The 24,351-nt window shown below is 44.6% G+C and overlaps 1 protein-coding gene across 1 annotated transcript in view; it reads left to right on the top strand.

Moving 5' to 3' along the window:
• The first annotated feature begins 307 nt into the window (after positions 1-307).
• STK3 (serine/threonine kinase 3) overlaps positions 308-24,351 on the top strand; it is a 325,768-nt gene continuing 301,724 nt past the window's right edge. The window contains exon 1 of the mRNA XM_029063333.2: positions 308-482. Coding sequence (XP_028919166.1) covers positions 457-482 — 26 coding nt within the window. The 5' untranslated portion in view covers positions 308-456. The remainder of the gene's footprint in view (positions 483-24,351) is intronic.

Here is a 24,351-nt window from a genome sequence, read left to right as displayed (position 1 = left end):
AATTGGCCTGAGGGAGGCCACCAAGAGAGGCCAGGGGCATTGTGGGAAAAGTTGAAGGGGGCAGCTCCCCGCTCCTTAACCACGCTCCACCCTCCCCCTCCCTTCCTCCTTCTAGGCCCCGCCCCCCGCCCGCTGATTGGCTTCCCTTCCCTCCAATGGCGCTCCCCGCCGGGCCCGGCCGCGGCCAATGGGATATCGGAACGGGGCCCGGCCGCCACAAGCCCCGCCCCCATTTCGCTCCTCCTCCCCGGCCCCGCCCTCCCAGCCGCGCTCTGATTGGCTGTGGGGGCCGAGGGGGCGGGGCCGAGCCGAGCCGAAGGGGAGCCGAAGCGGAGCCGAGCGCCTTCGGGCGGCCCAAGTTGGTTGGAGTTTCCCGGAGTTTTTCCCGGCGAGATTCCCGGGCCCATCCAGGGATCGCCGCTTCCTGCTCCTGTTCTCCGGGCCCGTCGCTCCATCATGGAACCGCCCCCGGCCCCCAAGAGGTAAGGAGACCCGGACGGGACCGGACAGGCCGCTGGGCCCCCGTGACCTTTGACCTGTCCATGCCCAGCGCTTAGTCCAGTGCTCTGCACATAGTAGGCGCTCAATAAATACGATTGAATGAATGATCTTTCCCCCTGCACACCGTCTTGCAACCTGGGGGAGGGGGAAAAATTCGTGTGGGTGTGAAGCCTAAGGGATAATAATAATAATAATAATGTTGGTATTTGTTAATAATAATAATATTGGTACCAAGCGCTTAGTCCAGTGCTCTGCACATAGTAGGCGCTCAATAAATACGATTGAATGAATGATCTTTCCCCCTGCACACCGGCTTGCACCCTGGGGGAGGGGGAAAAAATTCGTGTGGGTGTGAAGCCTAAGGAATAATAATAATAATGTTGGTATTTGTTAATAATAATAATATTGGTACCAAGCGCTTAGTACAGTGCTCTGCACATAGGAAGCGCTCAATAAATACTATTGAATGAATTTGTTAAGCGCTTACTATGTGCAGAGCACTGTTCTAAGCGCTGGGGGAGATCCAGGGTCATCAGGTTGTCCCACGTGAGGCTCACAGGCTTCATCCCCATTTTAATAATGTTAGCGCTCACTATGTGCCAAGCACTGTTCTAAGCGCTGGGAGATCCCGTTGTCCCACGTGAGGCTCACAGTCTTCATCCCCATTTTACAGAGGAGGGAACTGAGGCCCAGTGAAGTGAGTTGCCCAAAGTCACCCAGCTGACAAGTGACAGAGCCGGGATTCGAACCCATGACCTCTGACTCCCAAACCCGGGCTCGTTCCACTGAGCCACGCTGCGCTTACTCTAATAATACTAATATTAGGGAGCAACGTTAAGGAGCAATACTAGTATTGGGAGTCGTGTGGCTCAGTGGTACTGTGCTAAGCGCTGGGGTAGATAGAAGCAGCATGGCTCAGTGGCAAGAGCCCGGTCTTGGGAGTCAGAGGTCGTGGGTTCCAATCCCGAGTCCGCCGCCACTTGTCAGCTGGGTGACCTTGGGCAAGTCACTTCCCTTCTTGGGGCCTCAGTGACCTCATCTGGAAAATGGGGATGAAGACGGGGAGCCCCACGGGGGACAACCTGATCACCTTGTATCCTCCCCCCCCAGTGCTTAGAACAGTGCATGGTGCATAGTAAGCGCTTAACAAATACTAACATTATTCCAAGGTAATCAGGTATCTCCGTGATTCTGTTTATCTGGATGATTTTGTTCTGTTTTGGTCTGTTTTGCTCTGCCGTCTGTCTCCCGTTTAGACTGTGAGCCCGTCATTGGGCAGGGATGGTCTCTATCTGTGGCCAAATGGGACATTCCAAGCGCTCAGTACAGTGCTCTGCACATAGTAAGCGCTCAATAAATCCGATTGAGTGAATGAATGAATGAAAAGGTTCACACTTTTAATCCCCATTTTGCAGATGAGGAAACTGAGGCCCAGAGAAGTGAAGTGACTAGCCTAAGGTCACACAGCTGCCAAGTGGCGGAACAGGGATTAGAACCCACGACCTCTGAATCCCAAGCCCGGGCTCTTTTCACTAGGCCAAGCTGCTTCTTAGAGCACCAGCTTGGAAATCAGAGAACCTGGGTTCTAATCCCACCCCCTAGTCTGCTGTTGTGACCTATGCCAAGTCGCTTCACTTTTCTCTGGGCTTCAGTGACCCCCGTCTGGAAAAGGGGGATGGAGCCCCTGAGCCGCCACGTGGGACAACCTGATTAGCTCAGATAATAATAATAATGTTGGTATTTAAGTGCTTACTATGTGCCGAGCACTGTTCTAAGCGCTGGGGGGGATACAGGGTAATCAGGTTGTCCCTCTTGGTGCTCACAGTCTTAATCCCCATTTTACAGAAGAGGTAACTGAGGCATCGAGAAGTCAAGTGACTTGCCTAAAGTCACACAGCTGACGGAGCCGGGATTAGAACCCACGACCTCTGACTCCTAAGCCTGTTCTCTTTCCACTGAGCCACGCCGCCTCTCTGGGATCTACCCCAGCGCTTAGAACAGTGCCTGGCACAGAGTGAGCGCTTAACAAAAAAACATTAGTGTTATTGTTGGGGTGTGTGAGCGTGAGCTGTGCGCCCCAGAAGGATGAGGATGGTGGTAGGAAGAGTCCCACCTAGGCCAAGTGTGACTCGCAGGGCTTAGTTTATTTGTACTGATGTCTGTCTCCCTCCCCTCCAGACTGTGAACTTCTTGAGGGCTGGGATTGTCGCTCTTTACTGTTGTATAGTATTCATTTATTCCGTCGTATTTATTGAGCGCTTACTGTGTGCAGAGCACTGTACTAAGCGCTTGGAAAGTACAATACAGCAATAAAGAGCGACCATCCCTGCCCACACCGAATCTGGGGGGGAGATAGACATCAATGCAAAGAGAAATCAATACTAATCAATAAAATGACAGATATGTATGTACGTGCTATAGGACTGGGATGTGGGGAAGAGCGAAGGGAGCGAGTCAGGGTGACGCAGAAAGGAGTGGGAGATGAGGAAAAGTGGGGGTCAGTCTGGGAAGGCCTCTTGGAGGAGATGGGCCTAGGCCTAGTGTGACCCACAGGGCTCTCTTTATCTGTATTGATGTCTGTTTCTCTCCTTCAACCCCCAGACTGTGATCAGGGATTGCCATTTTAACTGTTGTATTGTACTCTGTCAAGCGCTTAGTACAGTGCTCTGCACACAGTAAGCACTTAATAAATATGAATGAAATGTGGGGTCGAGGACAGCGAGGGGCACCCTTTCCTCCCCCTCCAGCCCCCTAACGGGGTCAGGGCAAGTTGAGGGAGAGGAGAGGAGCCGCTTGGAGTTCGGATCAGTTGTCATAGTTATTGAGTGCTTACTGAGTGCAAAGCACAGTGCTAAGTGCTTGACAATACAACACAACAAAAAACAGAAAACCTCTCTTGTGTTGTCTCGGTTGGATCAGTCTCTCCCAAGTGCTTAGGAAAGGGCTCAGCGCATGGTAAGCGTTCAGTAAATGCCACTGATTGATTGATATAACCCAAGATGACTCCGTCTAGACTGTAAGCTCGTTGTGGTCAGGGAACTCCGTTGTAATGTAGTACAGTACTCTGTACTACCCTATTTATTACCCATTACCCTATTTATTTATTTTGTTAATGAGATGTACATCGCCTTGATTCTACTTATTTGCTATTGTTTTAATGAGATGTTCATCCCCTTGATTCTGTTTATTGCTATTGTTCTTGTTTGTCTCCCCCGATTAGACTGTAAGCCCGTCATAGGGCAGGGACTGTCTCTGTTACCGATTTGTCCATTCCAAGCGCTTAGTACAGTGCTCTGCACCTAGTAAGCGCTCAATAAATACTATTGAATGAATGAATACTCTGCGCACAGTAGGCGTTCAGTAAATGACAGTGATTCATATAGTGCAAGGTTTCCCCCCCAGACTATAAGCTCATGGTGGGCAGAGAGCGTGCATCCCAACTCTTTTATATTGTATTCTCCCAAGCACTTAGCATAGTGCTCTGCACTCAGTAAGTGCTCAATAGATGCCATCGATTGATAGAACCCAAGGTTTCTCCCCCTCTAGACTGTAAGCTCATTGTGGGCAGGGAACATATCTACCAACTCTGTTTTATTGTACTCTCCCAAGTGTTTATGACAGTGCTCTGCACAGGGCGCTCAGTAAATAAGACCGATCGAAGGTTCGGTTGGGTTTCCCTTGTAGAACAAATAGAGTATCAGCTCTTAGAGGCAGGACCCAATTGGGCACCGATACTGTGTTATCTAGAGTCTCAAAATTTGCATCTGTCATATGTTTTAGGCCAAAGAAAAGAAATGATGGAGTAATATGAAAACTATTGAACAAGATCAGTTTATGCTATTGAATATTAACTGGCTGTAAAGACCTCTGTAAAAATGCTTCTTTTGACAGGTGTGCCTCAAGACTTGAAAATACTTCTGGTGTTAAGGACACAGAGAATCCAAAATTAGAAGCCAAGAAATGTTTTTGGAATTCTTTTAAGTTTCCCCTAGCACGTGATGCTAATTCTAGTTTGAACTCACTATTTCTAAAATGATCTGTGATATCTGTAGACATTGATTGGAAGCATAAAGATTGTTTTCTTAAAATGGTATTGGAATATGGAAGTTACACTTATTAGTTATTATTTGATGTTGGCTAAATCTTGCACTTCCTTATTCTCTGTTATTGTCATACAAAGATAAAGCTAGTAATCTCCTCCCTCAGGCAGGGTGGTGTTGAGGTTTTTAGGTTTGTTGAGATCTTCAGATAAAAGGTGCTCTGTAAGATGGAATTATTGAAAAGCATGAAACTTTTAGGAGCTTTTATGACTTGTGTGCCCTAGAAACATGAGCTTGTGGTTCAGAAGCCATCTGTTCAGGTTAAAAAAAAAAAAAAAAAGAGGTGCAGGAAAGGGATCTGTGCTCATATCAGTGCATTGAAAACAGAAACCATTCAATTCTCTTCTATTATTCAGAAAAGGGTACATTGGCGAGAGTCACTTTAAGGATCCTTTTTGAAAACAGAAGAAAACTGAAGTAAGCGTTTCCTGATTCTGGAAACCAGACACAAATGTAGTTCTGAAACAAAAAATGGCATTAACTAGAACAATTTAGAATGTTGCTCGCAAATGGGTTTTCCACCAAAACGATCTTTTTCATTATCAGCAAAGCACAGGTTAATATCAAAGTGTGTTTTGATTTTTATACGTTATCAGATGTCAGCAGGGTGGATTGCTCTGGAATCCCAATTACCTGGAATCTCCATCACCTGTGCCAGTGAGGCTTTCCAAACACCAACCCTGTAATATTGAACTCTCCTGAGTGCTTAGCAGAGGGCTCTGCACCCAGTTAGCACTCAATAAATATGATTGATCAAATCATGATTATCGTCTGTATTTATTTAGCCTCAACTGTGTACAAAATAGTGTACTGGTTGCTTGGGTCAATGCAATGCTTCAATCAGTTTTATTTAGCAGAGGTCAATCATTAAGCATCAAGACATGTATATGGGGTAGAGTGGTTATAAATAGGCAACTCGAGGGGAGCAAGGATTGAGTTAACTCGCCTATTGGAGTTTCAGATGGCAAAGGATTCCTTGTTGAAAAAAATTGGGCAACCACTGTAGTCAAGAAACCCGGCCTCCAGTCTCTGCCTTGAAAGCACTTCCCGTGTGCAGAGCTCTGTACTAAGCACTTGGGAGAGTCACCGTATAAGAGTTGGTAGAAACGATCCCTGGCCGCAGCGAGTTTACAGTCTAGAAGGGGGAACAGACACTGATATAAATGAATTGTGGATATGTACATCAGTGCAAATCCTAGTGTTGGGGAATGCGAAAAGGAGCGGGAGAAGAGGAAATGAGGGCTTAGGAAAGGCCTCTTGGAGGAGATGTGCCTTCAATAAGGCTTTGAAGTGGGGGAGAGTAGTAATCTGTTGGTTATGAAAAGGGAGGGCATTCCAGGCCAGAGGCAAGATGTGGATGAGAGGTGGGCGGCAAGATAGCTGAGATGGAGGTACAGTGAGAAGGTTAGCATTAGAGGAACCAAGTGTGTGGGCTGGGTTGTGCTAGGAGAGCTGCAAGGTGAGGTAGAAGGGGGCAAGGTGGATGAGTGCTTTAAAGCCGATGGTAGGGAGTTTCTGTTTGATGAGGATGTGGATGGGCAACCACTGGAGGTTCTTGAGAGTGGGGAAACATGAACTGAACATTTTTGTAGAAAAATGATCGGGGCAGCAGAATGAAGTATAGACTGGGGAGAGACAGGAGGTAGGGAGGTCAGCAAGGAGGTGGTACAGTAATTAAGGCGGGATAGGATAAATGCTTGGATGAATTTGGTGACAGTTTGAATGGAGGGGAAAGGGCGGATTCTAGCGATGTTGTGAAGGTTGAACCGACAGGATTTGGTGACAGATTGAATATGCGGGTTGAATGAGAGAAATGACTCGGGTATAACACCAAGGTTACGGGCTTGAGACAGGAGGGATGGTAGTGCCATCTACAGTGATGGGAAAGTCAGGGAGAGGACAGAGTTTGGGTGGGCCGATTAGTTCTCTTTTGGATTTATTAAGTGTGAGGTGTCAGCAGGACATCCAAGGAGAGATGTCTTGAAGGCAGAAGCAAATGCAAGACTGCAGAGAGGGAGAGAGATCAGGGCTGGAGATGTAGATTTAGGAATCATCCTCATAGAGATGGTAGTTGAAGCCATGGGAGCGAATGAGTTCTCCAGGAGAGTGTGTGTAGATGGAAAATAGATGGGGACCCAGAACTGAAGATGGAGAATAGATGGGGACCCAGAACTGAACCTTGAGGGACCTCCACAGTTAAGAGGTGGGAAGAGGAAGAGGAGCCTACGAGAGAGACCGAGTGGCTGGAGCAATAGGAGGAGAACCAGGAGAGGTCAGTATCAGTGAAGCCGAGGTTAGATAACATTTCCACCAAAAGGGGGTGATTGACAGTGTCGAAGGCAGCTGAGAAGTTAAAGAAGATTAGGATGTAGTAGAGGTCGTTGGATTTGGCATGAGGGAGATCATTTGTGACCTCTGAGCAGGCGCAGTGGAGTGAAGAGGGGAGGCGGGGACAATAGACTTCCATTCTGAAGTCCCTGCAACAATCACACATTTTCTCCTTTTGGTTTTTATTTTCCCGTCTCCAAGTGGGCTGTCAGCAGGACCGGGCCTCAGTGGCTTGGCGCTTGGGATTGGCAGTCTGAAGCCGAAAGCGCTGGCTATGGCAGCTGCCCTCTTTTGGGACGTCAGCACAGATCCCCGTCCCTTCCGGATCGCCCGCCTGTGGATCAGCACACCACCCCAAACCGGTTAAGAATGCCTGATGTAGAGCAGACCAAAAGAGCAGGCCCTCTAGACGGTAACTCTTTGCGGGCAGGGAATGTGTCTGTTATATCGTTAGAGCGTACTCTCCCAAGTGCTTAGGACAGTGCCGTGCGCACAGTAAGCGCTCAGTAAATGCGATCGGCTGACCGAATGAATAGTTCTAAGCCACTGGCCTTAGGAGCAGAGGTAGAACTCAGGAGAAAATGAGCCATCCAGATGGAGGAGCTGGAGGTGTCTTGAAGGAAGTGGGAGGAGAAGGATGTTTGATCATATCAATCATTCATTGGTGTGAATTATTTTGTGCAGAGCCCTGTTCTAAGTTTTATTTTCTGTGACCTGCAAAGACTGTGATTGGAGACTTGAAATAATAATAATAATAATAATAATAATAATAATGTTTATATTTGTTAAGCGCTTACTATGTGCAGAGCACTGTTCTAAGCGCAGGGATAATACAGGGTAGTCAAGTTGTCCCACATGAGGCTCATAGTCTTAATCCCCATTTTACAGATGAGGTAACCGAGGCACAGAGAAGTTAAGTGACTTGCCCACAGTCGCACAGCTGACAAGTGGCAGAGCCGGGGTTCGAACCCATGACCTCTGACTCCCAAGCCCATGCTCTTTTTCACTGAGCCACGCTGAAATAAATTTGTCAAGAAGAATGCAAGAGAAAGGTTACTTGGTAGATGAATAAGGGTGACTGTTACATATAAACTAAGCTTGCGGGCAAAGTATGTGATTACCAACTCTGTTGTACTCTCCCAAACACTTTTACAGTGCTCTGCACACAATAAGCACTCAGTATCATTGATTGATAAAGGGTGATCAAATTGGAAGTAGGAAGTGGGTATTCGGATGGTTTGAAAGCAAATAGAGTGAATGGAAGTGAGAAATGTTGAAACTGATGATGCAAAGCATATGCAGGGAAAGGTTAATGAAAAGACATGATCTGGTATAGTTTGGGTAGAATAAATTGACTATGATGGCAGTGGCCCTTTATTTGGAATTGGGTGGTGGGTGAACCAGGAAAAAGGTATCTTTGTAAGCCAGAAGTTGTTAAAAATGAGGACTAGAACTAATGAGCATGGAGGGAAGAAATCTCGATGAAGTGCACAAATACATTCTAGGATTTGGATTTCACTGTAAAGCTCTGTAGTACTCTCCCAAGCATTTAGAACAGTGCTCTGCACACAGTAAGCAAGTCATGTAACTTCTCTGTGCCTCAGTTACCTTATCTGTAGAATAGGGGTTAAGACTGTGAGCTCCACGTGAGGCATGTCCTGTGTCCCACCTGACTTGCTTGTATCTGCCCCAATTCTTAGTATAGTGCCTGGCACATAATAATAATAATAATGTTGGTATTTGTTAAGTGCTTACTATGTGCAGAGCACTGTTCTAAGCGCTGGGGTAGATACAGGGTAATCGGGTTGTCCCACGTGAGGCTCACAGTCAGTAAGCACAAAATAAGCACCTAACAGATGTTATTAATAAAAACAACTAAGTGCTCAATAAATTCCACTGATGGATTGATTTTAGGTAAGAGGAGTCTGTTAGACACTATGGAGAATGAATAATGGCAGGATTCTTGAGTGAATCAGTCATATTTAATGATCGCTTACCGTGTGGAGAGGACTCTTTTAAGTGTTTGGAGAATACAGTGTAACAGAGTGGATAGACACGTTCCCTACCCACAAGGAGCTTACAGCCTAGACGGGGAGACAGACATTAATATAAAATGCTTTATGTATATGTTCGTAAGTGCTGTAGTCCGAGGTGGGGCACCCTATTTATTTTGCTAATGAGGTGTACATCCCCTTGATTCTATTTATTGTGATTAAGTTGTCTTGTTTTTGTCCGTCTGTCTCCCATGATTAGACTGTAAGCCCATCAATGGGCAGGGATTGTCTCTGTTGACGAATTGTACATTCCAAGCGCTTAGTACAATGCTCTGCACATAGTAAGCACTCAATAAATACTATTGAATGAATGAATGAATAAAAGGTGCAAATCCAAATGCATGGGTGACGCAGAAGGGAGTGGGAGAAGAGGAAAGGAGGACTTGGTTGGACCTCTTGGAGGAAATGTGATTTTAATAAGGCTTTGAAGGTGGGGAGAGTGATCGTCTGTCGGATATGAAGAGGGAGGGTGTTCCAGGCGAGAGGCAGGACGTGGGTGAGAGGTCGGTGATGAGATAGATGAGAACGAGGTCCAGTGAGTAGATTGGCATTAGAGAAGAGAAGTGTGTGGGCTGAGTTATAACAGAAATCAGAGAGGTAAGGTAGGAGGGGGCAAGATGATTAAATGCTTTAAAGCCTTTGGTAAGGAGTTTCTGTTTGAAGTGGAGGTAGTTGGGCAATGCCTGGAGGTTCTTGAAGAGTAGATAAACATGGACTGAAGAGTTTTGTAGAAAAATTATCCAGGCAGCAGAGGAAGCAGCTTGGTGTAGTGGATAGAACATGGCCCTGGGAGTCAAAAGGTCCTTCACTTATCTGTGGGCAAGTCACTTAACTTCTCTGTAACTCAATTCCCTCATCTGTAAAATAGGGATTGAGACTGTGAGCTCCACAGACTGCATCCAACCCGATTTGCTTGTATCCACCCAATGCTTAGGACAATGCCTGACACATAGTGAATGTGTCAAATACCCTAATTATTATTATTATTATTGTTATTATTATTATTATTAAATGTGGACTGGAGTGGGGCAAGACAGGAAGGGAGGTCAGTAAGGAGGCTGATGCCGTAATCAAAGCAGGATAGGGTAAGTGCTTGGTAGCAGTTTGAATCGAGAGGAAAGTGCAGATTTTAGTCATGTTGTGAAGGTCAAATTGATAGGATTTGGTGACATTGAATATGTGGGTTGAATGAGAGAGATGAGTGGAGGATAAAGCCAAGGTTATGGGATTGTGAGATTGGGAGGTTGGTGGTGCTGTCTACAGTGACAAGATAGTGGGGGTTGGGGACAGGGGTTGGTGGAAAGATGAGGAGTTCTCTATTGGACATGTTAAGTTTGTGGTGTAGTTAAGTTTGCCGGAGATGTGGATTTGGGAATCATCCTCACAGAGACGGTAGTTGAAGCTGTGGGAGCGAATGAATTCTCCAGGGGAGTGGTTGTAACTGGAGAATAGAAGGGGACCCAGAACTGATTCTTGAGAAATTTCCACAGTTAGAGGGTGGGAGGCAGAAGAGGAGCCTGTGAAAGAGACTGAGATTGAGTGACCAGAGCGATAGGAGGAGAACCAGGATGGGACAGTGTCAGTGAAGCCAAGGCTGGATTATGTTCCCAGGAGAAGGAGGTGGTCAGCCGTGTCAAAAGCAGCTGAGTGGTTAGGATGGAGTAGAGGCCATTGGATTTGGCAAGAAGGAGGTCATTTGTGATCTTTGAGAGGGTGATTTCTGTGGAATTTTGGGGGCAGAAGCCAGATTGGAGGGGGTCAAGGAGGGAATCGGAGAGAGGAAGTGGAGGCAGTGGTCCTGTGATGAGCTGGAATGGAGTAACCGTAGACAGGGTGGACAGAGCGAATTGCTTTAGAGACACAGTGAGGTGAATCTCAAATAATATGCCACAAACAGGTAGGCCGCAGCAAGGGTGGATTGGATTCAGATTAAAGGTAGATGGCAGCATGTAGAGGTGTAGATTGTACTTACAGAACTTTTTAGGGAAGGGACAGTAACCAAAGAATACTGCCAACAGAAGCCTTTTTTTTTAAAGGTTGGGTGATAGGTGATATAGTGATAGAGAGAAAGAGAGAGAGACACACTCAGGATATGGAAGGGGGTGGGAGAATAATTTTTCTGTCATTTGTATATAGGATTTTAGTGTTAAAAGACTCAGCCTTATCCCCAGGTCCTTAAGTGTTTCTCCTGGAAAAGATTGAGATTATAAGAAGTTTAAGTGGATAAGTACATACCTGGGGTTGGAAGACTCCTGGCATGTATTGCATTGGCCTGTTTTCATTACTTTGTCCCATTTTTCCAGGAGAAGTGAGTGTTTTGGGAGTGGAAGCAAATTTAGTGGCCTTTCAGGAGGATTAGAAGGTAGGTGAGTGGGCTGAACCACAGTTAGTGCTCGGTATTTTCACAATAGAAATCTGGAACCCCTTTGTCTCCCATCATCATAATAATAATGGCACCTGTTAAACATTCGCTATGTAATAATGTTGGTATTTGTTAAGCGCTTACTATGTGCCGAGCACTGTTCTAAGCGCTGGGGTAGACATAGGGGAATCAGGTTGTCCCACGTGGGGCTCACAGTCTTAATCCCCATTTTATAGATGAGGGAACTGAGGCACAGAGAAGTGAAGTGATTTGCCCACAGTCACACAGCCGACAAGTGGCAGAGCTGGGATTCGAACTCATGAGCCCTGACTCCAAAGCCCGTGCTCTTTCCAATGAGCCACGCTGCTATGTGCCACGTACTGTACTAAGCACTGGAGTAGATACAAGCTAATCAGGGTGGACATAATCCCTGTCTCACATGTGGCTCACAGTCTCTCGGAGGGAGTAGGATTTAATCCCCATTTTATAGACAAGGTTAGTGGGGCACAGAGAAGTTAAGTGATTTGCCCAAGGTCATACCGCTGATAGCTGGCAGAGCCGGGATTAGAACCCATGTCCTCTGACTCCCAGGCCTGTCCTCTTTCCACTAGGCTACGCTGCTTCCTACTAGGCCCGCTGCTTTCATGGTATAGAATTCAGATTTACTTCCGAAGTCTTAGTTGTAATTGTTGATTTTTACTCAAGAAATCACCACTTCCAGTCATCTTAGACATCATCTGGAAGGGTTTGCAAAAACCTGAAAATAAAAGGTAGAAATAGTTTCTAAATGTCTAAGTTGAAACCAAATAGCAAGTGCCTAAAAAGTATGTAATGTTAATAAGCATCCCATTTTGTAGGTTTTTTTATCTGTGAAGTCTTTAGTGAACTCGTGCCTCTTGCTCCTATGACGGTAGTCTGGTCACGGGGTATATATATACAGAGTTCCTTCAAATTCAGAAAAGACACTATCGATAGTGAGATTTTTATTGGTGTGTGGATGTATGACTTCTAAACTGTGTGACCAACAATCACTTGCACCTTCCATGTCATTTTAACGTGAAGCGTAATTCCTGCTGCATTGTCGTATTCGTTACCTGTGCCCTGTGCCGTTTCCATTCATCCCGCTTGATGATGTGATATTCTTGATGCTTCTTTTCCAAGCAGGTCACATCTCAATTTTGGTTAGTTTTTGCATAACTGATCTGCTGCAGCTATATCCTAGCTGCTCATTTGAGGTTGTGCTCCATTATGTCTTCACAATATTTCATCAGTCAACCCTGTTTCAGTTCACTATAGAGCAGCTCTTTGGATATCCTGTTATCTTCCCTATTCCTCACATATCCTGTCTCATGAAAGTGTGAGGGGATTGATTGCATTTCAGGACCTCATTATTTGCAATCTGGTCTTTTTATGGTATTTTGTTAAGCGTTTCTATATTCCAGGCACTGTATTAAGAGCTGGGGTAGCTAATCAGGTTGGATACAGTCCATGTTCCATGTGGGGCTCACAGTCTTAATCCCCATTTTATAGATGGGGTAACTGGGGCACAGAATAGTTATTTGTCTTGTCCAAGGTCACACAGCAGACAAGTGGCAGAGTTGGGATTAGAATTTAGGTCCTTCTGACTCCCAGGCCTGTGCTGTATCCATTAGACCACACTGCTCATCTTGGTATCAAGTCTTGGCACTTGATACTAAGTATTCCGTGTAGGTGGTGTTGGAGGATCTCCTCTATATAATGTCTTCTGGAGGTCTGGGATATTTCATATTGGCCACTTTGTCTCAATCTCAATTAATCAAAGTATTTATTGATTTTTTTCTATTTAATTATTAATAGTATTTATTCTGATCAGAGTACTGTTCCAAGTCCTTGAGCTAGTACAATAGAATTAGTAGACTTAATCCCTACCCTCAAGGAATTTACAATCTCGCTAGGGAGACAGATATTACAGTATATTATAGAGAAGCAGTGTGGCTCAGGGGAAAAAGCATGGGCTTGGGAGTCAGAGGTCATGAGTTCTAATCTTGGCTTCACCATTTGTCGGCTGTGTGACTTTGGGAAAGTCACTTAATTTCTCTTTGCCTTGATTCCCTCATCTGTAAAATGGGGATTAAGACCGTGAGCTCCGTGTGGGACGACCTGATTACCTTGTATCCTCCCCAGCACTTAGAACAGTGCTCGGCACATAGTAAGCACTTAAATGCTATTATTATAGGAGGAAACAACAGAGTTGAAATATCTCTAAGTGCCATAGGGGAGGCGGAGGTGGGTACTCAAGTAGTTAGTGACACTGAAGTGGCAATAGGCAGGGGAAATAGGGTGGGGAGATAAGAGATGAATCAGGGATGGTATCATCTGGGGGAGATGCGATTTTAGGAGAACCTTGATGGGGGCTGCAGTGATTTGCCAGATGTGAAGAGGAAGGGAATTGCAAGCAGAGGGAAGGAGGGAACAAGAGGTTAGTTGAAGCAGCATGGCTTAGTAGATAGAGCATGGGCCTGGTAGTCAGAAGGTCACGGGTTCTAATCCTGGCTCCGCCACATGTCTGTTGTGTGACCTCGGGCAAGTCACTTCACTTCTCTGGGCCTCAGTTACCTCATCTGGAAAATGGGGATTAAAGAGTGGGAACCCTGTGTGGGACAGGGACTGTGTCCAACCTGATTACCTTGTATCTACTCCAGTGCTTGGCACATAATAAGCACTAAACAAGTACCATAATTATTATTAGTAGTAGCAAGAGAGCTCAGGACAAGACACCACAGGTAGGCTGACTTGAGAGGAGCAAAGCCTGCAGGCTGGGGTATAAAGGGAGAAGAGAAAAGCATCATGACTTAGTGGAGGGAGCACGGGCCTGGGAGTCAGAAGGGCCTGGGTTCTAATCCTGGCTCTGCAAGTTGCTTGCTGGTCGAAGTTGGCCAAGTCACTTAACTTCTCTTTGCCTCAGTTTCTTCAACTTTAAAAAGAGGATGCCTGTTGTTCAGAATGATTCAGAAAGTTCAGAATGATTCAGAAAGTTCAGAATGATTCAGAAAGTTCAGAATGATTAATTCAATCATTCATTCAATTGTATTTATTGAGCGTTTACTGTCTGCAGAGCACTGTACTAAGTGCTTGGGAAAGTACAATACAACAATAAACAGTGACATTCCCTGCCCACCATGAGCTCACAGTCTAGAGTGGGGGAGACAGACGTCAATATAAATAAAATGACAGATACGTACATAAGTGCTTTGGGGCTGGGAGAGGGGAAGAGCAAAGGGAGAGTTTCAGGGCGACACAGAAGGGAGTGGGAGATGAGGAAAAGTGGGGCTTAGACTGGGAAGGTCACTTGGAGGAGAAGTGCCTTCAGTAAGGTTTTGAAGTGGGGGAAAGTGGTTGTCTGTCAGATTAGAGGAGGGAGGGTGTTCCAGGCCAGATGCAGGATGTGGACTAGGGGTCGGTGGCAGGACAGTCGAAATCGAACCACAGTGAGAAGATGAGAAGGTTCCCTTCTGCTTAAACTGTAGCCCCATGTGGGACAGGGACTGTGTCTGATTAAATGATTAACACTGCTTAGGACAAAGTTTGACATATAATAAGGGAATAACAAAAACCAAAAAAAAAAAGAGGCGAGAGGATAAGCAGTGAAGGGAGAATAAAGCCAGGGGTCAGGACTTTTTACTTGATGTGGAGAGGAATGGGCAACCCTCTAGACTATAAACTACTTATGGGCAGAGAATGTTTCTACTGTGTTATACTGCATTCTTCCAAGCCCTTCATACTGTGTTCTGCATACAGAATAAATATGATTGATAGTGTGATGTGTGCACAACAGTGTTTTAGGAAAATAATACAGGTAGAAGAGAGAAGAGTGGACTGGAGGTAGTAGGAGAACCAGGAGAGGACAGTGTCAGACCAAGATTAGGTTGTGTTTTCGGAAGAAAGGAGTGGTCCGTGATGTTTAAGGGCAACTGCAAGGTCAAGGAAGAAAGGATTTGGTGAGGAGGAGGTCTTAGGTGACTGTAGAGAGTTGTGGGCAGGGACTGTGTCCACCAACTCTGTTGTATTACACTCTCCCAAGCGCTTAGTATAGTGCTTTGCACACAGTAAGTGCTCAAGAAATACCACTGATTGATTGAGTAGAGGGAACAGAAGCTGGATTATAGAGAAAGGAAGGAGTTGTTGGAGAGGAGGTGGAGGTAGCAGATGCAAATGACTTATTTGAGGAATTTGGACAGGAATGGTATCAGGGAGATGGGACAGTGGGGTTCAGAGTTTTTTTAGGGTAAGAGATATGTGGGTGTTGAGCATTTAGAACAGTGCTTGGCACAGAGTGCTTAACACATACCATCATTATTATTACTATTTGTTTAGTACTTATTATGTGCTAAGCACTTTGTTCAGCGCTGGAGTGACATAAGATAATGTCTGTTAGCTTCCTTGAATCAGTTTCTTTTTCATTTTCTAATATTGCATCTTTCAGTAGTGTGCTCAGGTGGTGGAAATTGGTTCTTAGTTACCACTGGGAATTCTTGGGTATGTTTAATAGGGCTCAACTGGTGTATAAACCCAGGCTCCTTGAAATTATCAGTCAGCGGCATGTGATGACTTAATGTGTGCAGAGCACTGTCCATCAGGCCAAACTGTCAATCCCTAGTGCTTTGCTAACTTGGGGAAATGGTTCATAATCATCCACATGTCTTGGGTATTTGCTTCCAGAGTGATTGAAAGACTTAGGCTGGTGCTCTCAGTCTGTGGCTGTGGAAATCATTTTCTAGTAGATTGGAGTCATGTTCTGACACCAGTTTCTGAATTTCCTTGTGTTCTGGAGTAACTGTAAAAAAAAAAAAAAAAAAGGTCGAATGGGAATATAGCTGTGCTTTACTCCATTGGGAAGGCCCCCTAATTCTAACGTGTCCTGCCATTCCTCTAGATTGTAAGCTCCTTGAGGGAAGAGATCATGCACAAAATAAGTGCTGAGTAAATACCATTGATCATTGTGGAGTGAGCTTAGGTTTCAAGCATTTTACTTTGAATGTTCTTAGGAGCTGAGTATAATGCTTTGGACATAGGCATGTGGTAATTGCTGTTGATTATGCTGATCTGAACTTTTCAGGGCAACCATACCTTTTTAGTAGCTGGTAGAGATTAGGTCTGCTGCAGGTGTCAAATACTTAGAACAGTGCTTTGCACATAGTAAGTGCTTAACAAATACCATCATTATTATTTGGAAGTTTTAGAAACATTATAGAGAGGCCCTAATATTCTTTTCTTCTCTCTTTCTGTGTCTGATATGCATTAAAGATCATGGTGTTGGTATTTTACCATGTCCTGAAGCCACATTGTGATTCTAGGAATGTGTGATTAATGATGGTCTCCAGTAGTTCATCATTATTATTGCTATTATTGTTATCATGATTATTATTGTATTTTTTAAACACTTTACTATTTGTCAAACACTGTTATAAGCTCTGGATATGCTGGTTGATCACTTCTTTTTTTAATGGTATTCAAGTGCTGTACTTAAGTGCTGTACTAAGTACTGAGGTAGATACAAGTTAATCCAGTTGGACACAGTCCAACACATGGAGCTCACATTATTCTCATTTTACAGATGAGATACCTGAGGCACAGAGAAGTTCATCAAAGGAAGACTCCTGCCAGGTCCTTACCAACACAAAGGTCCCGTGGTAGTTTCCGCAGATAGTCCTCTTCTTTGATTCTTGATGAAGATGAAATGGTGGCTACTTCGAGTTCCCATAAGACAGCTTGGTGTCCCATATATTGAGGGAGAATCTGCACTGATAACTTGGTAGAAAATAATCCTCACTAATTGTAGGTCATGAAGTTATGGCATCAGATCTGGACACTTTTCCCTGTTTCATGACTAAGTACATGTCAGTAATTGTGATAAGTAGCAGGGTGTAGTGGCTAGAGCCAGGGCCTGGGAACCAGAAGGTCATTGGTTCTAATCCCGGCTCTGCTGCTTGTCTGCCGTGTGACCTTGAGCAAGTCACTTCACTTCTCTGTACCTCAGATACTTCATCTGGAAAATGGGGATTGAGACTGTGAGCCCCATTTGGGACAGGGGATTGTGACCAAACCAATTTGCTTGTATTTACCCCAGTGCATAGTACAGTGCCTTGCACCTAGTAAGTGCTTAACGAATACCATAATTATTATTATTATTATGGGTGTGAAAGCCATGTCTTCCCATATTGGCAGGTAAGCATGGGATACAGGATAGGGAGATCAGGAGATTTAGGTTTTATTTCTGGTCTATCACTGACTTGCTGCATCACTTTAAAGAAGGATCTTAAGTTTATCCGATTGTCAAATGGAAAAAAGTGGTAAAATCACATTTTTCTATGTGCCCTCTCCCTCCAGCCTAGAAATTCATTTCTAAAATTTGGTGTGATAACAGTGGTGCAGCTGGAAACTAAACGAGCCCTACAATGCCCACTCCATGAGGTCAGTGAGCCCTAAAGAGGAATGAACTCACCGGCCGCCCACACTTGCTCACCCCACGTCTTTGACAAGACCCGAGAGTTTCCAGGCATGCCTGAAAAACCCCTAAATGGTAGCTTTTGGCCCGTTAGCCCTTTGAAGTGTGTTTCCTTCCTGTCTTCACCTCTTTCCCACTCCGACCCACAAAGTGAAAAGCGAAGAGTAACCAAATGGGAACTAAAGGACCACTTCTGTGGGAAGCAAAATAGCCTAGTGGCAAGCGTATGGGCCTGGGAGTCGAAGGTCATGCGTTGTAATCCCGGATCCTCCACTCGTCTGCCGTGTGACCTTGGGCAAGTCACTTCACTTCTCTGGGTCTCAGTTACTTCATCTGTAAAATGGGGACTGAGACTGTGAGCCCCATGTGGGACTGGACTGTGTACAACCTGATTACATTGTATCTACCCCAGTGCTTAGAACAGTGCTTGGCATGTGCTACTATGTACTTACTATGTAATAATAATAATGTTGGTATTTGTTAAGCGCTCACTATGTGTAGAGCACTGTTCTAAGTGCTGGGGTAGACACAGGGGAATCAGGTTGTCCCACGTGGGGCTCAAAGTCTTGATCCCCATTTTACAGATGAGGTAACTGAGGCACCGAGAAGTTAAGTGACTTGCCCACAGTCACACAGCTGACAAGTGGCAGAGCCGGGATTCGAAACCATGACCTCTGACTCCAAAGCCCGTACTCTTTCCACTGAGCCATGCTGCTTCAAGCACTTAACAAATACAGTCATTATTATTATTATTATTATTTTTCTGTTAAGACATCCACTGGTTTTTGGAAGGTGCAGAATGGAACAATCTAGTTTTAAACCACTTTCTTTGTTCCTAATAATAATAATGGTATTAAATGCTTAATATGTGTCAGGCACTATTCTAAGTGCTGGGGTGAATACAAGCAAATCGGGTTGGGCACAGTCTCTGTCCCATATGGGGTTTACAGTCTAAATCCATATTTTCCAGATAAGATAACTGAGACATAGAGGAAAGAAATGGTGGTATTTGTTAGGTGGTATGTGCGAAGCACTGTTCTAAGCACCGGGGTGGATACAAGGTGATCAGGTTGTCCCACGTGGGGCTTACGGTCTTAATCTCCATTTTACAGATGAGGGAACTGAGGCACAGAGAAGTGAAGTGACTTGCCCACAGTCACACAACTGACAAGTGGCAGAGCCGGGATTGAACCCATGACCTCTGACTCCCAAGCCCGGGCTCTTTCCATTGAGCCATGAAGTGGCTTGCCCAAGGTCGCAGAGCAGACACGTGACGGAGATAGGATTAGGACCTAGATCCTTCTGACTCCCAGGCCTGGGCTCTACCCACTAGACCATGCTGCTTTCTGTTTCTTTGTGAGCAAAATCTACTCAGGGTTCCCTTTCAGTTTTCCTTTTTACCGAGTTTCACTTATTTTTCACTGCCCTGTGTCTTTTTATGCCGAACTGTCTTTTGTGCACTATGGTCTCTTCCCCTCTTCATCAGGAATTAGGATTGGATTAGTGAATTAATTGGATTATTTATTGGATTAAGGAAACTGCATGGGGAAAATGCTTTCAGATGCTTGGAGGAAACCTAAGAACGTGGTAGTTATGCTAATTTTTCTTCTCCAGAGAAGACTGAAGACCGTAAGAGTGTTATGGGCATCAAATGTGTTTGTTATAGTGTATGCTCCCAAGCGCTTAGTACAGTGTCTACACACAGTAAGCACTCAATAAATATGATTGACTGAAGTTGTTTGTCTATGAAAACTATGCCAGTTTGCATGTGTGCACCAGCCTTAATACTAACCAAAATAATGTCTTTAATGTTTAGAATGCAAGTTTATGGTGAGTGTTTCAAAGATGCATCAAAGGAAAGAGGTATATCTTGATAGGCAACTTGGAAGTACGATAGTGAAGTTTCCAAAGTACTTCCATTAACGTTTATTATGATGGGAGAAGGAGAATTCTTTGTTCCGTATGAACAAATTGTCTACAGTCAACATTATTGCTAGAGTGTGCCTGTTTGTTATAGTTGGTTCTTCTCTATTGTATGGGGTTGTGTTTCTGAATAATAATCATAATAATGTTGGTATTTATTAAGCTCTTACTATGTGCAGAGCACTGTTCTAAGCGCTGGGGAAGACACAGGGGAATCAGGTTGTCCCACGTGGGGCTCACAGTCTTCATCCCCATTTTACAGATGAGGGAACTGAAGCACAGAGAAGTCAAGTGACTTGCCCACAGTCACACAGCTGACAAGTGGCAGAGCTGGGATTCGAACTCATGACCACTAACTTGCATATACCAAAATTCATTCATTCGGACGTATTTATTGAGCACTTACTGTGTGCAGAGCACTGTGCTTAGCACTTGGAAAGTACAATTCAGCAACAAATAGAGACAATCCCTATTCTCCCTGAACGACTGATGCCATGACCGAAGTCACGGGTATGAACAAAACTGTTTGTCTCGACAGAAGTGCCTTGTTGGGAAAGACATTCCTTCATTCATTGGAATTTAAATTAAGTGGGATTTATTGAGCTCTGACAGTGTGCAAAGCATTGAACTGAGTGCTTGGGGATGGATAGAGTACTAGCCTGGGAGGCAGAGGGACTTGGGTTCTAATCCCAGCTTTGCCACTTGGTTGCAGTTTGACTTTGGGGAAGTCAGTTCACTTCTCTCTTCCTGTTACCTCATCTGTAAAATGGGGATTAATAATAATAATAATAATAATGCTGGTATTTGTTAAGCGCTTACTATTTGCAGAGCTATGTTCTAACCGCTGGGGTAGATACAGGGTAATCAGGTTGTCCCATGTGGGGCTCACAGTCTTCATCCCCATTTTACAGATGAGGTAACAGAGGCACAAAAAGGTTAAGTGACTTGCCCACAGTCACACAGCTGACAAATGGCAGAGCCGGCATTCGAACCCATGACCTCTGACTCCCAAGCCCGGGCTCTTTCCATTGAGCCACGCTGCTTGTGAGCCCTGTGTGGGACAGGGGCCGTGTCCAACCCAATTTGCTTGTAGCCACCCAAGCGCTTAGTACAGTGCTTAACAAATACTACAGTTGTTATTATTAATAATAGAGTTGGTAGGCACAATCTATGGCCCCAAGGAGTTTATAATCTAGAGGGAGAGACAGACATTAAAGTAAATTGCTGATAGGGGAAATGATAGGGGAAACGGCTGAGTATAAGGTTATATTCATAAGTGCTGTGGGGCTGAGGTATCAATATTTATAGGATACATGTTCAAGTGCATAGGTAATGCAGAAGGAGAGTGAATAGAGTGGCAAAATGAAGAGTTAATCAGAGGAGATATGCTTTTAGTAGGGTTTTGAAAGTGGGAGAGTGGTGGTCTGAAGGAATTCCAGGCCAGAGGGAGGATGTGGGCAAGGGCTCGTCGGTGAGACGGACAAGATTGAGGTACAGTGAGTAAATTGGCGTTAAAAGAGTGAAGAATGTGGATTGGGTTGAAGTAAATTAGCGAGGTAATATACTCATTCATTCATTCAATAGTATTTATTGAGCGCTTACTATGTGCATAGCACTGTACTAAGCGCTTGGAATATACAAATCGGTAACAGATAGAGACAATCCCTGCCCTTTGACGGGCTTACAGTCTAATCGGGGGAGACGGACAGACAAGAACAATGGCAATAAATAGAATCAAGGGCAATAAATAGAAGAGGGATGAGCCAATTGAGCATTTTAAAGCTGATGGTAAGGGGGTTTTTGTTTGATGCAGAGATGGATGGGCAACCACTGGAGGTTTTGGAAGAGTGAGGAAATGTGGACTGAATGTTTTTCTGGAAAAATGATCGGGGCAGCAGAGTGAAGTGTGGATTTGAGAAGTGAGAGACAGGAGGCAGGGATGTCAGTTAGGAGGCTGATGCAGTAGTCAAGGCAGATTACGATTGGTGCTTGGATCAGCGTGGTAGCATTTGCTGCAGAATTGGATGGGCAACCATTGGGAGTTTTAGAGGAGTGAGGAGATCTGACCTCGAGCAAGTTACTTCACTTCTCTCTGCCTCTTCCCTCATCTGTAAAATGGGGAATAAGACTGTGAGTCCCAGGTGGGACAGGGACATTGTCCAATTTAATTTGCTTATATTTCCCCCAGTGCTTAGTTACAGTGCTTGGCTCACAGTAAGCCCTTAACAAATACCATAAAAACAAACAAAACTCTGCCTACCGTGGGAACGGGAAAGGTCTGGACGAGATGGAGAGAGTGCTGCTTTGCAAATCACTCACCTTAAATTAATTTCTCCACATGAGTCTTGGAGTCTCAGTAGGGTAGCAGTAGTATTTATTAACCGTGTCCCTTGTGCAGAACATGGTGCTGAGCGCACAGAGAGAATACAAAGGTGGGAATTGAACGTAGTCCTTTTCCCTCGTGGGACTCACGGTTTTGGGATCAAGCCTTGTCCATCGTCCCCAGTGGGAGATTCGTCCTTGTAATGATGATGATGATGGTATTTAAGTGCTTACTATGTGCCAAGCACTGTTCTAAGCACTGGGATAGATGCAGGGTAATCAAGTTGTCCCACGTGGGACTCCCAGTCTTAACCCCCATTTTACAGATGGGGGAACTGAGGCCCAGAGAAGTGAAGTGATTTGCCCAGAGTCACACAGCTGATAAGTGGCAGAGCAGGATTAGAACCCACAACCTCTGACTCCCAAGCCCACTTTCCACTAAGCCACGCTGCTTGTAATTCAGCCTCTCCCTGGAAAGCAGGGCCTTCTAGGCCACCACACGTTGCTCTGTTTGTCCACTAGGTCTGGGCATGCTTCCACAACTAGCACCCATGTGCTGAGGGAAAATGCACAAGTGGGAATTAAACACGGTCTCCATCCTTTGTGAGGCTCACAATCTAAAATACTCTTCCAAGCGCTTAGTACAGTGCTCTGCACAGTAAGTGCTCAGTAGATACTACTGGGGAATTGAGCCCAGCCTCCCTCTCAATCTCTGCTTCCTTCTCCCTTCTCTTTTCTCTCATTTCAAAGAACAAGGAGCCTGACGGGGCTAGGTTTAGGCAACAGAAATGAAGAAGAAATCTCTAAGATACGAAAATCTGAAAATGTATTTTCATTTCTCAACTGACTCCGAGGACTTGAATTTAGGGTTGGCGTGTTTTAATTAAAATTATTTTCAGATGTTCTGACGTGTGCTTTAGGTTAAATGGTGTTTATTAAATTCTGTTCATTAAATGAGGTATTGGAAAAGTAATTGGTGTAATTGTATATCTGGTGCTAGAGTATGAATTGCAGCTTCCTTTTATCTAATTTAGAGTTAGTAAATAATATAAAAGGGGAAGCATAGTCTTATCTCACATTGCACTTGGCACAAAGGAAGCAGCAGTGAGGAAAAATGAAAAATTCCAAGGGTGGAGGAAATGGAGAAAACCTCAACTTCCTTCCTGCCAGGGCACTATGCCAGGAAATTCCAAATTTGGAGACCATTTTGGCTAAAAGCCCACCCTGAAAAGAAAGAACATGACATAAGTGCAGAAAAGGACAAGACTCTCAATATGTCTGAAAAATGCCTTAAATACAACAAGGTGTTTGTTTTCTCAAGTGGCATTCCCGCCTATTACAGAACTAGTATTTAAGTGACTTTAGAGAACTTTAAAATTGTCACGTGATAAAGACAGAGAGAAATGAAATTGAGAACATTTGTCACTTCTCCTTTAGACTAGTTTGTAAAGCCTGTTTCTCTAGCTTAAGAAAATGGTGTTCAAAAGCTGAGATAAAGTCTGTCAAAGAATATTTTAGGTGGTTTTAAAAAATGAAACATGGTGTGGGACAACATTTTTTACATAGCTTAATGTTGGGAGAAAAATCTGCTTTTGCCCCTTTGCCCAGGATAGACAGTGCTGTCCTTTGGAGAGGGCCATTTGGTATCTCCTTTAGTAGGAGGGAGGAATAGTTGAAGACCCAGAATGGAGAACTAAAACACTTAAGAAGACATAGTAAATTTTAGCAAAGCTGTACAAGTAGACACAATATTTAGCCAGAGTAAACAAGTGTCTACCAACTCTGTTATATTGTACTCTCCCAAACACTTAGTATCGTGCTCTGCACACAGTAAGAGCTCAATAAATATGATTGATTGCCAACTATTACCCTCTTTCTTCCTTAGTAAAGCAAGCACTGCAGTGATTTTGGCAAGGGGTGTAGATTTAGGAGCAGCTTGGCCTAGTGGAAGGAGCCCAAACCGGCATGTCAGAGGACCTGAGATCTAAGTCTGGTTCTGCCAGTGTGATCATGGGAAAGTCTTTTAACTTCACTCTGCCTCAGTTTCCTCAACTGTAAAATGGAGATGTTCTCCCTCGTACTTAGACTGTGAGCTTCAGATGGGACAGGGATTGTGGACTCTCTCATCTTTTTTTTTTTAAAAATGTATTTGTTAAAAACTTACTATTTTCCAGGCACTGCACTAAGTGCTGGGGTAGATAAAAGTTAATCAGGTTGGACACATTGTCCCACATAGGACTCACAGTCTTAATCCCCATTTTACAGATGAGGTAGGGC

This window comes from Ornithorhynchus anatinus, chromosome 4 (assembly GCF_004115215.2).
Source record: "Ornithorhynchus anatinus isolate Pmale09 chromosome 4, mOrnAna1.pri.v4, whole genome shotgun sequence".
NCBI lineage: Eukaryota > Metazoa > Chordata > Mammalia > Monotremata > Ornithorhynchidae > Ornithorhynchus > Ornithorhynchus anatinus.
Note: the sequence above shows the minus strand (reverse complement) of the source record. Positions and strands in the feature narration are given on the sequence as shown.